At 45.9% G+C, this 15,637-nt stretch overlaps 1 protein-coding gene across 3 annotated transcripts in view; it reads left to right on the top strand.

Annotated features, from left to right (window-relative positions):
- Window positions 1-14,272, top strand: part of Fam222b (family with sequence similarity 222, member B) — a 68,805-nt gene extending 54,533 nt beyond the window's left edge. For 2 of the 3 annotated variants that reach the window (XM_013016276.1, XM_013016277.1), the window contains exons 2-3: window positions 2,818-2,933; window positions 11,942-14,272. In XM_013016276.1, coding sequence (XP_012871730.1) covers window positions 2,852-2,933; window positions 11,942-13,548 — 1,689 coding nt within the window. In that variant the 5' untranslated portion in view covers window positions 2,818-2,851 and the 3' untranslated portion in view covers window positions 13,549-14,272. Of the gene's footprint in view, window positions 1-2,817; window positions 2,934-11,941 lie in introns of those variants that run through there. The other variant, XM_013016278.1, reaches the window with a different exon arrangement.
- Window positions 14,273-15,637: the final 1,365 nt, after the last annotated feature.

The following is a 15,637-nucleotide window of genomic DNA, read 5'->3' as shown; positions in this document are numbered from 1 at the left end:
CCCCCCCCCCGCAAGGCTAGTACTCTACAACTTAATCCCACAGCTCCATTTTTGGCTTTCAGGTGGTTAATTAGAGATAAAAAGTCTCATGGACTTTCTTGTCCTGACTGGCTTTGAACTGCAATCTTCATATCTCAACATTTTGTGTAACTAGGATTGCAGGTGAGAACTACCAGTGCTCAGCTAAGAGTCCAGGAAGTCTTAATTGTTTAATAGGCAGTGAGAAAGTTGAATTCTTTTAATTCCTTAAAATGTATAAATAGGAGCTGGAAATGTGGCTTAGTGGTAGAGTGCTTCATGCCTAGTATGCATGAAGTCCTGGGTTCGATCCTCAGTACCACATAAACAGAAAAAGCTACAAATAGTGCTGTAGCTCAAGTGGTAGAGTGCTATCTATCCTTGAGCAAAAGAAGCTTAGCGACCTAGCTACTCAGAGGTGAGATCTGAGGATCATGGTTCAAAGTCAGTCTGGGCAGGAAAGTCTGTGAGACTCTTATCTCCAATAAACCACTAGAAAACTGGAAGTGGTGCTGTGGCTCAAGCGGTTCAGCACTCACCTTGAGCTGAAGAACACAGGGACAGTGCCCAAGCCCAGAATTCAAGCCCCACGACTGACAGGGGCGATGGGGGTGGCGGGGAGAGCTTAGGGACAGGGACAGTGCCTAGACCCGAGTTCAAGCCCTAAGACTGGCCAAAAAAAAAAAGTACAAATAGGAAAATTGTTACTTGTTGCCAAAGTGAGGTGGCAGAGGCCTGTAATTCCAGTATTTGGGAGGGATTAATAGTACCAAGGTCTTCCTGGGCTTACATACTAAGAACCTGTATCAGAATGGCTGACAGGAGGAGAAGTAATTACACCTTGTACAATGCTTTGCAACTTCTTCATTTTAAAAGCAAATTCAGGGCTGGGAAGATGGCTCAGTGGTAGAGTGCTTGCCTTGCATGCCTGAGGCCCTGGGTTCGATTCCTTAGCACCACATAGCAAAAAGAAAAAAGCCGCGGAGGTGGCGCTGTGGCTCAAGTGGTAGAGCGCTAGCCTTGAGCTGAAGAGCTGAGGGACAGCGCCCAGGCCCAGAGTTCAGGCCCCACTACTGGACCCCCCCAAAAAAATAATAAATAAAAGCAAATTCAGGGGATATGGGCAATGATGAAGGGTTGAGTCTGATCAAGGAACTTTGTGTGAATATATGGACATGTCAAATGAGACCCTTGCTAGGTTTTGGTGGCTCAATTCCTATAATCCTAGGTATTTGGGAGAATAAAATCTGAGGATCTAGCTACTCAGGAGACTGAGATCTGAGGATCACGGTTCAAGGCCAGCCTGGGCAGGAAAGTCCATGTGACTCTTATCTCCAGTAAAACTAGTAGAAAACCAGAAGTGGCGCTGTGGCTCCAGTGGTAGAGCGCTCATCTTGAGCTGAAGAGTGCAGGGACATTGCCCAAGCCTAGAGTTCAAGCCCCACAACCGACGAAATAAAAATAAAAAAGATCTGAGGATCACAGTTTGAAGCCAGCAAGGACAGACAAATCCAAGAAAATCTTAAGGTCCAATTAACTAGCAGAAAAGCTGAAAGTAGAGATACAGTGATAGAGCACTAGGACTGAGTGAGAAAACTAAGGCAGACCTTGAGGCTGAAGTCTTAGCACTGGTGTGCACACACATACAAATTTAATGAGCCAGGTTTGGGAATATATGCCTGAAACCCCAAGATTTAACTATAAGGTTAAGGCCAGCCTGAACTACATAACAAGAGGCCGAGGGGAGAAATGCATTCAAATTTCTTGATCACAAGTCAGTACACCGTTATAATTCATATACTAAAGTGCCTCTAGAAATGTCTGACTTCCCTAGCCTCCAACCAGGATTTTAAATGGACTGAGCTAGGTCCTACAAAGGCCAGTGTTTGTTTTGTTTTTGTTTTCTGTCCGTCCTGTTGCTTGAACTCAGAGCCTGGGCACTGTCTTTGAGCTTTTCTGTGCTCAGAATGCTCTACCATTTGAGCCACAGTGCCACTTCCAGCTTTTCCTGTTTATGTGGTACTGAGGAATATTTGAGGAATCAAACCTAGGGCTTCATGCATGCTAGGCAAGCATTCTACCATTAAGCCACGTTTCCAGCTCCTAGGGCAGTATACTTTTAAGTATGTTCAAGCTTCACAAATACACCTGTATTTTTCAATAATTTGTATGAATATTCATTTGCCAATTTTTATTTCTCCTACCCATACAACTATGCTGACTGGAATATCATTTTAGCTATAGTAATGGTTGTTGAAAAGTCTTGTTATGCTGGGCGCCGATGGCTCACGCTTGTAATTCTAGCTACTCAGGAGGCTGAGATATGAGGATCACGGTTCAAAGCCAGCCCAGGCAGGAAAGTCTGTGAGACTCTTATCTCCAATAAAAACCACTAGAAAACCAGAAATGGCATTGTAGCTCAAGCGATAGAGCGCTTGCCTTGAGCTGAAGAGCTGAGGGACAGCGCCCAGGCCCAGAGTTCAAGTCCCACGACTGACCAAAAAAAAGAAAAAAAGAAAAGTCTTCTTATATATATATATTCCAGGTTGCTCTAAAACTTGCTGTGTATCCCAGTCTGACCTTGAATTCACAATCCTCCTGTTTTAGCTTCCCAAGTGCTGGGATTATAGATACGTACTACCATACAAGATGTACATATATTGTCAAACTGGTGTGCTGCTAATTAAATCGTTTATTTGCTTAAATGTGGACCTATCCTGCTCATACCTAATGTTCCAAATGTCTTTTTTGAATGAGTTGCCTTATTGTATGACCCTGTTTTATTTTTGTTCTTTACAGTGTGAGCCCCATGTTGTGTTGATGCTGGTGTGCCATGCTAGCCTGTCTACCAGGGCCAGGTGACCTGTCCTTTCAGCTTCTTTCTCACACGCAGATGAACACTGGACTTCAGAAATGTAAGTCATTTAGATTCCCAAGGAAGGATGTATGATTCTTTTGTTTGTGCCTACATGTAGGCCATCCCAGAATACATCTGGGAACATTAATCCTGAATTTTGCTACCTTCGAGGTATATGAAGCATATATAGAGGGACAGCAGGAAAGCAGCTGCAAAGGCCCAACCTGTCAGCAATGTGAGGTACTTATGTGCTCAAAATCTCTTTAATACTCCAAATCCTTAATGATCTTCACTTTAATTGTTGGTAGTAGCTTTCTGTTAAGCAAAAGAACTAAGCCGAGCTGTTGGCTCACGCCTGTAATCCTAGCTACTCAGGAGGCTGAGATCTCAGGATCACGGTTCAAAGCCAGCCCGGGCAGGAGAGACAGTGAGACTCCTATCTCCAATAAACCACTAGAAAACCGGAAGTGGCGCTGTAGCTCAAGTGGTAGAGCGCTCGCCTTGAGCTGAAGAGCTGAGGGACAGCGCCCAGGCCCAGAGTTCAAGCCCCACGACCGACAAAAAAAAAAAAGACTAGAGGACGGACACAAACACACACACACACACACACACACTACACCACCACCCTTCAAAAGGAGACACAAACACACACACACACACACACTACGCCATACCACCACCCTTCAAAAGGTGCTGCAACATAGCTGGGTACTAGTGACTCATGCCTGTAATCCTTGGTTCCAAGCTGGCCCACACAGAAAATTTAGTGAGACTTATCTCCAGTTAACCACCAAAAAACTAGAAGTAGAGCAATGGCTTACATGGTAGAGCACCAGCTTTAAGTGAAAGAGCTAAGAGACAGTGTCCAGACCCTGAGTTGAAGCCCCAGTACCAGCACAAAAAGAAAAGGCACTACAGTTTGAAGAACTGGATGAAGACTCATATTCTAGTTAAACTGTGTCTCTAAAACTATACCATGTTCTACCATGGAAATAATTCCCTTTGGTATTACTGTCTGTCTTTTGAGCCAGTTGACTTCAGTTCACAGAAAGTAAAGGAGCTTTTACCCTCAGAAGAATTGGGAACTAGCTCTCTTAGGCTCTCTGGGCATTTACCTGCCAATGTATTTCCCACAAGATTGAGCCTTTGAGAACTGTGTAAGATTCCTGTCTTAATTGGCTAGAGTTGGAACATAATATAGTTCACAGTTTCTCAGATTACTGCATTCTATCCTCATACGACATGATATGCAAGGAAAATATTCTATTCCTGGCTCATTACTACATATTTTGTATTTTTATGTATAAAATGGCCCAGAATTTGCAAGAGAATATCCTTTCAGAGCAAAGGGGGAATCAATGGAGCAGTGAAATTTTCCTTTAGTCAGACAAAATGCTTCAGCACGTTATTTAAATCCTTCATGACAGGCATTAAACTTTTTTTTTTTGGTTGGTTGTGGGGCCTGAACTCTGGGCCTGGGTGCTGTCCCTCAGCTCTTCAGCTCAAGGCTAGCACTTTACCACTTGAACCACACCACCACTTCCGGCTTTTTCTGCTTATGTGGTGCTGAGAAATCGAACCCAGGGCCTCATGCATGCAAGGCAAGCACTCTACCACTGAGCCACCTTCCCAGCCCCAGCAAACTTTTTCTGTAAATTCCAGATAGTAGATATTGTTAGCTTTATGTAAGTGCACACTGCCTCTATTGCATCTATTTGACTCTAGGACAAAGGGAGCCAACATGTAAACAAATAAGTGTAATGTTCCAATTAAATTTCTTACAAAACCACACAGCAAATCAGAAGCTGGTAGCTCATGCCTGTAATCCTAGCTACTTAGGAGGCTGAGATCTGAGAACTGCCATTCAAAGCCAGTTAGGGCAGTAAAGTCTATGAGACTCCAATTAACCACCAAAAAGCCAGAAGTGGAGCTATGACTCACGTCATTAGCTTTGGGCAGAAATGTTCAAGGATAGCACACCAGGCCCTTGGTTTAAGCCCGAGGACCAACAAAAAAACAATGACAAAAAAAAAATTCCCACACAGCAGCTGAACTTGGTGCAACTCTTATTCTTTTTTTTCTTTTTTTTTGTCAGTCGTGGGGCTTAAACTCTGGGCCTGGGCGCTGTCCCTCAGCTCTTCAGCTCAAGGCGAGCGCTCTACCACTTGAGCTACAGCGCCACTTCCGGTTTTCTGGTGGTTTATTGGAGATAGGAATCTCACGGTCTCTCCTGCCCGGGCTGGCTTTGAACCGCGATCCTGAGATCTCAGCCTCCTGAGTAGCTAGGATTACAGGTGTGAGCCACCAGCGTCCGGCGGTGCAACTCTTATTCTGTGAGATCATCAACCATTAAAAAAGTGATCTAGGGGGCTGGGAAGGTGGCTCAGTGGTAGAGCGCTTGACTTGCATGCTTGAGGCCCTGGGTTCAATTCCTCAGCACCACATAAGCAAAAAGAAAAACGCTGGAAGTGGCGCTGTGGCTCAAGTGGTAGAGCGCTAGCCTTGAGCTGAAGGACAGCGCCCAGGCCCAGAGTTCAGGCCCCACAACCGGACCCAAAAAAAAAAAAAAAAAAGTGATCTTGCTTCAGGCTAGAAGGTATGGCTCAAAGTAAGCACAAGGCCTTGAGTTCAGACCCCAGTACTACAGCAGGAAAAGCCACCTGGGGGCTGGGAAGGTGGCTCAGTGGTAGAGTACTTGCGTTGCATCCATGAGGCCCTGGGTTCAATTCCTCAGCAACACATAAGCAGAAAGAGTTGGAAGTGGTGGTGTGGCTCAAGTAGTAAGAGTGCTAGAGTTGAGTTGAAGAGCTGAAGGACAGCCCCCAGGCTCAAGGTTCAGGCCCCAGGACTGACCAAAAAAAAATTTTTTTTCTTGAGAGAGCAGAAAACCCATAACCTAGCTTGTCCTGTAATTCGATTTGTCTGATGAACATTCAAGGCTGAAGTGACCATCTTCTCTATCTGGCTTACTGACACAGTAAGCAAATTCTTTCTGCTATGCCATACTTTCTCATCTCAGCCTAACCCGCCTACCTACACTCTCCCACATACACATACATTCAGCACATTACATTGTATCTAGCTTTTGCTTCTACAAACAAAATTAGAGAGGAAATATACTTGGAAATATACAATAACACAAGGAGAGAAGCTTTATATTTTACTTCTATATTCTTTTTTTTTTTTTTTGGTCGGTCGTGGGGGCTTAAACTCTGGGCTTGGGCGCTGTCCCTGTGCTCTTCAACTCAAGGCGAGCGCTCTACCACTTGAGCCACAGCACCACTTCCAGTTTTCTAGCAGGTTTATTGGAGATAAGAGTCTCACGAACTTTCCTGCCTGGGCTGGCTTTGAACCCTGATCCTCAGATCTCAGCCTCCTGAGTAGCTAGGATTACAGGCGTGAGCCACCAGCGCCCGGCTTACTTCTATATTCTTTAACATACTCTGACACCTTCCTCCATAGGTGTGATATAAAAAGGAAAAGCCTTCTGACAAGCATGGTGGCCCACACCAGCAATCCCAACACTCAGGAAGCTTAGGCTGTAGGAACATAATTACAGGCCAGCCTAAGCTACATAGCAAGTCCCCAAATCATCTTGGCTATGGGTAGGCTCTATAACTAGACATAAACAGGTTGCGTTAGGTGGATACCCTGCTAGAGTTTTTTGGGAGCAGTACTTGGGTTAGGACTCAGGGTCTTGTCCTTGTTAGATACTTTACCACTTGAGCCGCATCCCAGACCTTCTAGAACTTTTCTACATTGCACATAAGCCATGATGTCACATATTTTTGAGAACCTTCAGCCGTTTTGGAACTATGTACTTAGAAATTTGTTGTTTTTCTGGCCCATCTTCTCCCAATACCCCAGACATTCTTTCTTCCTTAACTTTGAACCTTTACTTATTTCCATGGCTTAGCCTCAGATATGTAGTAAAGACTTAGCAGATATTCACCATATAAATGGCTGAAATATTTAAGGTTTCTTAGTCCTCATCAGCTTTTCTTTTTGGCAGTAACAGTGGTTTGAACTCAGCCTCATACTTGATATGCAAGTGCTCTATTGCTTGAGCCATGTCCCTAGTGTCACACCGACTTTTAGATGACCACTTTGACTCTTTCAAGTGGCCTTGAAGGAGTGTCCTGGACAAATGCTGAAATGATTGTTTACTACTTCTTCAGATACCTGTCTGCCCCCTAGTGGTGGAAGGGTATGGAAATGTTGAATTGACCCTATGATTGGATAAAATTGTAGTAATAGCTAACAATGGAGTACATGCCATGTATCAGGCACTGTGTTGAATGTTATATTTATCTGCATACATTAGCTATACAAAGGGATTTCTCTTGTAACATTTTTACACATGCATATCCTGTATCCCAATCAACCTCACCCCATCTACCACTTTCTTCCTTACCTCCTGAAAACAATTTCAGCAATTTCATTCTATTTTCATACATGCAAAAAAAGTACTACCATATTCATCTTTTACACCCTTCTTATTAGCTCCCCTCTCTCCTGCTGGTACCCACTACCTTCCATATGTTTGTGTTTGTTTTGTCTTTTTGAGTTTTGATCTTACTACATTGGCCAGGCTGTTCTCAAACTTCTAGGCTAAGTCGATCTGTGCTTCAGCTTTTGGAGTAACTAGGACTGCTAGCAAGTGTCATTGTATGAATGAGGCATAGAGGGTTTGTCTCTTAACTGTGTCACACGATTGTTCAGCACTAACTGAGCTGGAACTCACATTTAGATCAAACTCTGAAACCTATATTTATAATACATTGGATATGCTACCCATGTATTCTGACTTTCAAAATAAAAGGAAAAGCAGGCAAGTCTGGGGAAGATAAGATTCTAGAATTTTTTTTCCTTCGTCTACAGACAAACAATAGTGCTTCCTGCTACCTCTAACTCTCATTTGACTTGAGTCATATTTAAGTTACATTTACCTTAAGGCCAAGAGTTTACAGTTGGGTTTCTTTCTTTTAATTTGATTTCTTTGTCTCACATATGTGCAGACTTAGCCAATACTGCTATTCTTAAATGCCTATCAGAGTCATGGTCTTTGTTCAGGAAGTATTTTCCTGTTCCTTGAATCTCTTTTTTTTTTTTTTGGGGTCCGGTCATGGGGCCTGAACTCTGGGCCTGGGTGCTGTCCCTCAGCTCTTCAGCTCAAGGCTAGCACTCTACCACTTGAGCTACAGCGACACTTCCGGTTTTCTGGTGGTTTATTGGAGATAGGAGTCTCACTGTCTCTCCTGCCTGGGCTGGCTTTGAACCGCAATCCTCAGATCTCAGCCTCCTAAGTAGCTAGGATTACAAGCGTGAGCCACCAGCGCCCGGCTTCCTTGAATCTCTTGATCTTGGTAGTAAGAGAGCAGATACTGTTTCTGCTGATGAATGAGGAATGACCCAGACTCACTAGGCAGATGATAAAACTCTACTCTAGATCTATTTTCTCTAGCCATACACTCTATATTCTTTATGCTGCCTTACCTCTGTGGACACTGTGTACCAGATATTTAAGTAGATGAGTTTATTTTTTTGTGCTTTTGATAAAAGTATATTTAGTAGTAAAAGCATGAAAAGTCATAAATAAACCAGGTTCCTATGAGCTGGCGCCTATAATCCTAGCTACTCAGGTGGCTGAGATTTGAGGATTTGTTAGAAGCCAGCCCAGGCAGGCAAGTCTATGCAACTTTTTTTTTTTTGGGGGGGAGGGGGGTTGGTCACGGGCCTGAACTCTGGGCTTGGGTGCTGTCACTCAGCTCTTCAGCTCAAGGATAGTGCTCTACCACTTAAGCCACAGTGCCACTTCTGGCTTGTGCTGTTTATGTGGTACTGAGGAATCGAACCCAGGGCCTCATGTATTCAAGGCAAGCACTCTACCATTGAGCCACCTTCCCAGCCTTCTGTTAGACTCTTATTTCCAATAAGCACAAAAGCTAAGGGACAGTACCCAGGCCCTTATGCCTCTGCTAGGGAAAAAAAAAAAAATTGAGAGTCAGTACAGCCTTGGAACAAAGAAACTTTTGTATTCAACAAGCCACTGACTGTACCACAGTCTCCTGCTTGGATTTCAAGCAGAGAAGACTGCTAACATGGACATGGGCTATAGAACCCAGATAGCAGACATGCGTTTCCTCTCTGAAGAAGCAAAACTCACCAACTCAGTTTGACAACTAAGTTGTCCCATTGATTGTTCAGTTGGCAGAACTGAATTAATAGCACTTATCAAGTATCTGCTCTGGATAAAGCCCTATGTTAGCCTGTGATTCTGACCACACACTTAAGTATAATGGCTGACAAGGGAGCTTCTGTTGGAATACTGAGTTGAGATTTAGGAATTAGCTTTCAAAAATCTCAAACCTGTTGGTGTTGTTCTAGGTCTTTTGTTGTTTTCTGTTTTGTTTTTGTTTTGTCCCTGGGATTTATTTTTGGGGGGAGGTCAATTGTGGGTCTTAAACTCTGGGCCTGGGTGCTGGCCCTGAGCTCTTCAGATCAAGGCTAGCACTCTACCACTTGAGCCATAGCGCCACTTCCGTTTTCTGGTGGCTAATTGGAGATAACTCTCATGGATCTTCCTGCTCCTGACCAGGCTTGCTTTGAACCACCATCCTCAGATCTCAGCCTCCTGGTGCCTGGCTATCCACAGTTCCACTTCAGGCATTTTGGTGGTTAATTGGAGTCTTAAGGATTTTTCTGCCCACCTGGCTTCATAATCCTCAGATTTCAGCTTCCTGAGTAAGTTGGGTTACAGGCGAGAGTCCACCAGCACCTTGGGGTTTTTTTTGTTTGTTTGTTTTTTGTCGGTCGTGGGGCTTGAACTCTGGGCTTGGGCACTATCCATGTGCTCTTCAACTCGAGGCACGCGCTGTACCATTTGAGCCACAGTGCCACTTCCGGTTTTCTAGTGGTTAATTGCAGATAAGAGTCTCACGGACTTTTCTGCCTGGGCTGGCATTGAACTGTGACCCTCAGACCTCAGCCTTCTTAGTAGCTAGGATTACAGGCATGAGCCACCAGCGCCCGGCTTTTGTTTTTAATCTTTCTCAGAAGAATGTAAGAAAGGCCAGAAAGGGGCTGGGAAGGTGGCTCAGTGGTAGAGTGCTTGCCTTACATACATGAGGCCCTGGGTTTGATTCCTTAGCACCACATCAGCAGAAAAACCGGAAGTGGCGCTGTAGCTCAAGTGGTAGAGCGCTCACCTTGAGCTGAAGAGCTGAGGGACAGCGCCCAGGCCCAGAGTTCAAGTCCCACGACCGACAAAAAAAAAAAAAAGAATCTCACAGATGTTCCTGCCTAGGCTGGCTTTGAACTGCAGTTCTTAGATCTCAGCCTCCTGAGTGGCTAGGATTATAGGCTCAAGCTATCAGTGCCTGGCTCATATTCATCTTTTTAAGACCTTCCTGAATCACGTTTCACAGACATTCTACTTATGTATAAACATCTATTCTGTAATCAGCAAATAAAGCAGGTCCTTGTTGGAATATCTACTAAGAATAGTCATTGCGCTAATATATAGAAGCACTGGCTTTTTCCTTTATATATGTTTCCTTTTTGCTTAGGTCTGCCTTTTTTAGCATGGGACCAAATCTCTCTGCCCTTCCTGGACTTGAGCTTTTCTTTCCTGCTTCAGAGAGCAGCAGCAGTTTCTAAGCAGTTGCTGCCAGCTAGCTAGTAATGTCACCAAATACAGGCAGCTGTGCCCTGTTGCCTTCCAGCATACTCACTAAGTTGATTCTCAGTGATGTGACTTTGAATGGGGTCTCCTTTGGGCTGTAGCCAGCTGAGACTACCAGCTGGGCATTCAGCAAATTAGTCCTTGGTCTATCTATCTATCCTGGCTGTGTTTTGCAAGGGAGGAAGTCAGCTAGCTGAGTCCAGGCTTTCAGCCAAGCCACTTGTGCTTTGGGCAGTCTGTATATTTACTCATTCAGCAAGCATTTATTAAACACCTTTTGTGTATATGCAGGGTAGACCCCTCCTCTGAGAGAGCTAGAACTAAGAAATGACCCCTTACAAGAGCCCTACCTCCTTAAAGAACTCTTGTTCTGGGAATCTTTTCCTTTTTGACTGGAAGCCCGACATCCGCTGGAGCCCCCTGATGGGAGGCACCGGGAGATGAGAACAAAGAGACTGTTAACATTAATGAGGCCCATGGAATGGGCATTTCCGCAGTCTCCAAAGGAAGGCAGGTTTTTGAAAATGACAGCTGACATGGACCAAATACAGATTATTTTTGGCTCCTAGACCTTAAAGATGTTCTGACTCCTTCTCAATTCTCTCCCTTCTGTCCTGTTATTTATTATCACCCTCCCTCCACACAGGCAAATAAATAAAAGCCTTTTGATCTCCACCCTGTCAGGCAGTGAGTAAACTGTAAACAAAAGTAAATTGGGGACGGGGAGAGATGTTGGCAGCGTCTTCCTCCTCTCCTGAGAAAGAAATGTCCTGTTCACTGTGCCAGCTGGGCATGTCCACTCATGGTCATGCACTGCAGCTGCCAAGACACAAGAAATGCTGATGCCTCACTGGCCACTGGAGACCGAAGAGTAGGAACTCTGGGGACCTTCTTTACCAGAGGGTCCAGGGAAAGGATTGAGTAGCCGCCAAGGGCTTTGACATGCAGCTCTGTTTAGAACTTTCCACCTCCACCCCAACTTACCAGTTGTTCCATATAGCAAAAGAAACTCTTGGTTACCTTTGAGAAATGGCCAGGATACAGATATAGGACTTGGAAAGTTGCTTTGCCATTTTGATCCTTAGTAACCTCATTTATAAAAATGGGGCTCATGATAATCCTTGCAGTAGTGAAGAGAGCCTGGCCCCACTATACATACTTAGTGGTTGTCAGCACTGCATGTGATTATGGGGTCTGAGGCTGGATCAAGAACAAAGGCTATAGATGACTGGCCAGTCCCCTACCACCACTCCCCAGGCCCTCAACAGAGGACTCTAGTAGGCCTGGTTGGCTTGGCACTGATGAGCTCCCTTTCTACTCTCCTTCCTCCCTCTCTTTCTCCCTCCCTCTCTCTCTCTCTCTCTTTCTCTTTCTCTCTCTAGGGGACACTACACAGAAAATGAGAACTGCTCACTATCCTACCCCAGCCGAATTGGACGCGTATGCTAAGAAGGTCGCAAACAACCCACTGACTATAAAAATCTTCCCCAACAGTGTGAAGGTTCCCCAGAGGAAACACGTTCGTCGTACTGTGAACGGCCTCGACACATCAGCCCAGCGCTACAGCCCCTACCCGACTCAGGCTGCCACCAAGGCAGGCCTGCTTGCTATTGTCAAAGTGCCAGCCAAAAGTATACTCAAGGACTTTGACGGCACCCGAGCCCGGTTACTCCCTGAGGCCATCATGAACCCACCAGTGGCACCCTATGCTACTGTGGCACCCAGCACTTTAGCCCACCCCCAGGCCCAGGCTCTGGCCCGCCAGCAGGCCCTGCAGCATGCACAGACCCTGGCCCATGCCCCTCCCCAGACGCTGCAGCACCCTCAGGGTATCCCGCCACCACAGGCACTGTCTCACCCTCAGAGCCTCCAGCAGCCTCAGGGCCTGGGCCATCCTCAGCCCATGGCTCAAACCCAGGGCTTAGTCCACCCACAGGCCCTGGCTCACCAAGGTCTCCAGCACCCCTCCAATCCATTGCTTCATGGAGGCCGGAAGATGCCAGACTCAGATGCTCCCCCGAATGTGACCGTGTCTACCTCAACTATTCCCCTTTCAATGGCGGCCACCCTGCAGCACAGCCAGCCCCCGGACCTGAGCAGCATTGTGCACCAGATCAACCAGTTTTGCCAGACGAGGGCAGGCATCAGCACTACCTCAGTGTGTGAGGGCCAGATCGCCAACCCCAGCCCTATTAGTCGCAGTCTGCTCATCAATGCAAGTACCCGGGTGTCGACCCACAGCATCCCCACACCAATGCCTTCATGTGTGGTCAATCCCATGGAGCACACCCATGCAGCCACAGCCGCGTTGCCTGCCACAGGTCCTGTCAACCTTCCTGCGGGCATCTCTCGAGCCCCCACTGGCTACCCTAGCGATCTCAAGCCAGTCACCTGGAACCAGCATCAGCTGGCCCACCTACAACATATGTGCACCGAGGCTGGTGGAACACCAGCCCCTGGCCTGACAGGCAAGCATCCAGCAGGACGTGAGTTGGCAGGGACTGGCTTTGTGGGCAAGGCCCCTGCCTACCCGCAGGAACTCTGCCTGGCACAGTCCTTCCATCTGAAGCCAACCCTGGAGAAGCCAACCCCATCTCCACCAGTCAATGGCCTGGCAGCCCCACTGGCCTACCCCAATGGTCACTACTTCCAACCCCTGTGGAACAACATTCTTCCCACTCCCAATAGCGACAGCTCGGGGTCTCAGGACCTCGCCATGCCATTTCATGGTGGGCAGCCCACAGGTGCACCCCTCGACTGTGCAGCAGCTCCTGGGGCTCATTACCGAGCAGGGACTGGGGGTGGTCCAGTGGCAAGCCAGAACAGCTTGATGCAAACGGTGGATTACCTGAGTGGGGATTTCCAACAGGCCTGCTTTCGAGAACAGAGCCTGGCTATGCTGAGCAAGGCCCACCGAGCCCCTTCCACCCGTGCTCCTGATCCCACAGATAGTCGAAGTCTTCATATTCAGCACCCAGGGTATAGATAGGGAGCCATGGTACCCTCCTCAGGCTACACTTCATACATCACCCTCCAAGGTTTAGTCTTACTTTTAAGTAACTGGGTAGTTTAAAAGTTTTGCTTCTCCAATGTGATCATTCTTAGATGACTAAAGAAGGGCATTTGGCAGGGAGTAGAAGGGATCCTCTTCCTCTTATCCCCTCAAGAAAATTTTTTGTTTTATGTTAGAACCTAACCCTAACCCCAGGCTTTTCTCTCCACTGCCTGCCTATTAGGCTTTCCACCTTGGCTATGTTTTTCCAGCCCTCTCTTATCTTTCCCTGCACCTTTGCCTGTTTCTCTTAGGACTGTGTGACTAAGGCCCCTAAAGCAGGCCTCTTCCTGTCTCTCTCTATGGGACTAAGAACTACCAGACTTTCAAAGTGCTCTGGAAGCTAATTCCTTATTCACCCAAAGACAAATCAAAACTCACCCAATGTTCATCTCCCAGCTCTTTCCCATTTTTCAAGGCTTTGTTTTACATTTATTCTGCTTCCTGGGCAGAACTTATCCTTGCCACACACTCCACCTCAAGGGCATCTTGCAGGTATTTGGCCATACCCTTGAGACATGGAGAAAAACTGCCTTTGTATTGGCCGCTTGGTTCCCAAGTTCCCTTCTAGACCTAGAGAAATGTAGTGGCCATCTGGCATAACCAGGATCCCCTACTCATGGTTGCCTCTCCCTGCTTAACTGCTGTCCTCAACCCTACCTCCTGCCCCCTCAAAGAAAAAGAAAAAAGAAAAAAAAAGAAAAAGGCAAAAGAGACAAAAAAAATCACACACACACACAAAAAACCCACAAAACCTTACCTTACTGAAGGAATCAGATAGGTAAGGGATGATCACATTGGAGTTTGGAACTAAAAACACCAAAAAAAAAAAAAAAAAAAAAGGAGGGGGAAAAGTTAAAATGCATTTGGTTCTCTACACTGGCTAAGAATATTGCTGTACACTGTAAGTTTTAAATGTCATGTTTCTGTATGAACGTAGTGTGGGTTTGAGTAGCATTGTGTATGAGTGGCCCCACAGGTACATTCACCCTTAGTCACCTCCTTTTGCAGCCCCTAAATTAATGAAGAAAGGAGAAAAAAAACACAAAGCCTTAAGCTCTTTGAATTCTTCCTCTACCAAATGAGCATGATTCTGACCACTGGAGAGGAGTCTACATTGGAAATAGCCTCTCTTTCCCTTTCACTCACTTTTAAAACCATCCTCCACCCACTCCATGCCCAACGCGTCTCATTCCCAAGTGACAGTTGGCTAGAAATCCACTTTTGTGTAACTTTAAACTTAGATTATGTTTTGTTGTAAAATTTTTGCACCTGTATTCTGTTAAAGATACCTAGTTGGGCTCAGTTTGCTTTTCCCCTCATTCCCCTTCCCCTTAAACCAAATAAGCCCTTAAACCTTTCCTCTTGTCTCTGGGGAATGTGAGTTGATATTTTTTAAGATTCTGGGTTCTGTTTACTATCCACTGTTCCTTAGCCAGAAATTCTCTAGTGATCTGAAGCAATGTGACTGAAGACCAGTTTTTAAATTATGTGTGGGCAAGTTGCCTTATATTTAAAAAAGAAAAAAAAAAGCCTGATTGTGTTATGCCAAATGATAGCAACATGAAGTCCTAATTTATTGTTCCTGATTGTTTTCCTGCCGTCTGTGAACACTGGTACCTCCCTGTCCCTGAGCCCTTGCAACTTTTGGTGTGCTGTCTCCTCCCAAGGTGTTGGTTATCCTCTTACCTGACCTTTCCAGCTCCCACATAACTATGTTCCCTACTTCTTGCTTGATCTCTATAATCAAATATTCTTACTGTAATTTTCCCAGTGCCGAAAGGGGAGCTGCCACTGTAGGAAACTGGACAAGACACCAACTTAGGGGCTTTCAAACAACCTCAAAACCACCTCTTCCTATGTAGGGGTGCAAGTCTCTGAAGCTCTCACTCCCACCTCTAGTCTGCATGGATAATGTACTGTGATTTCCCCACCCTACAATTAACTGCCCTCTCCTTCAGTGTGAGATGTTTCCTAGTTAAACCTGAGCCCCTCTGCCAGCCAACCCCCAACCAGCAATAAGGGT

Source organism: Dipodomys ordii, unplaced genomic scaffold (genome assembly GCF_000151885.1).
Source record: "Dipodomys ordii isolate 6190 unplaced genomic scaffold, Dord_2.0 Scaffold31, whole genome shotgun sequence".
In the NCBI taxonomy this organism is placed as follows: Eukaryota; Metazoa; Chordata; class Mammalia; order Rodentia; family Heteromyidae; genus Dipodomys; species Dipodomys ordii.
Note: the sequence above shows the minus strand (reverse complement) of the source record. Positions and strands in the feature narration are given on the sequence as shown.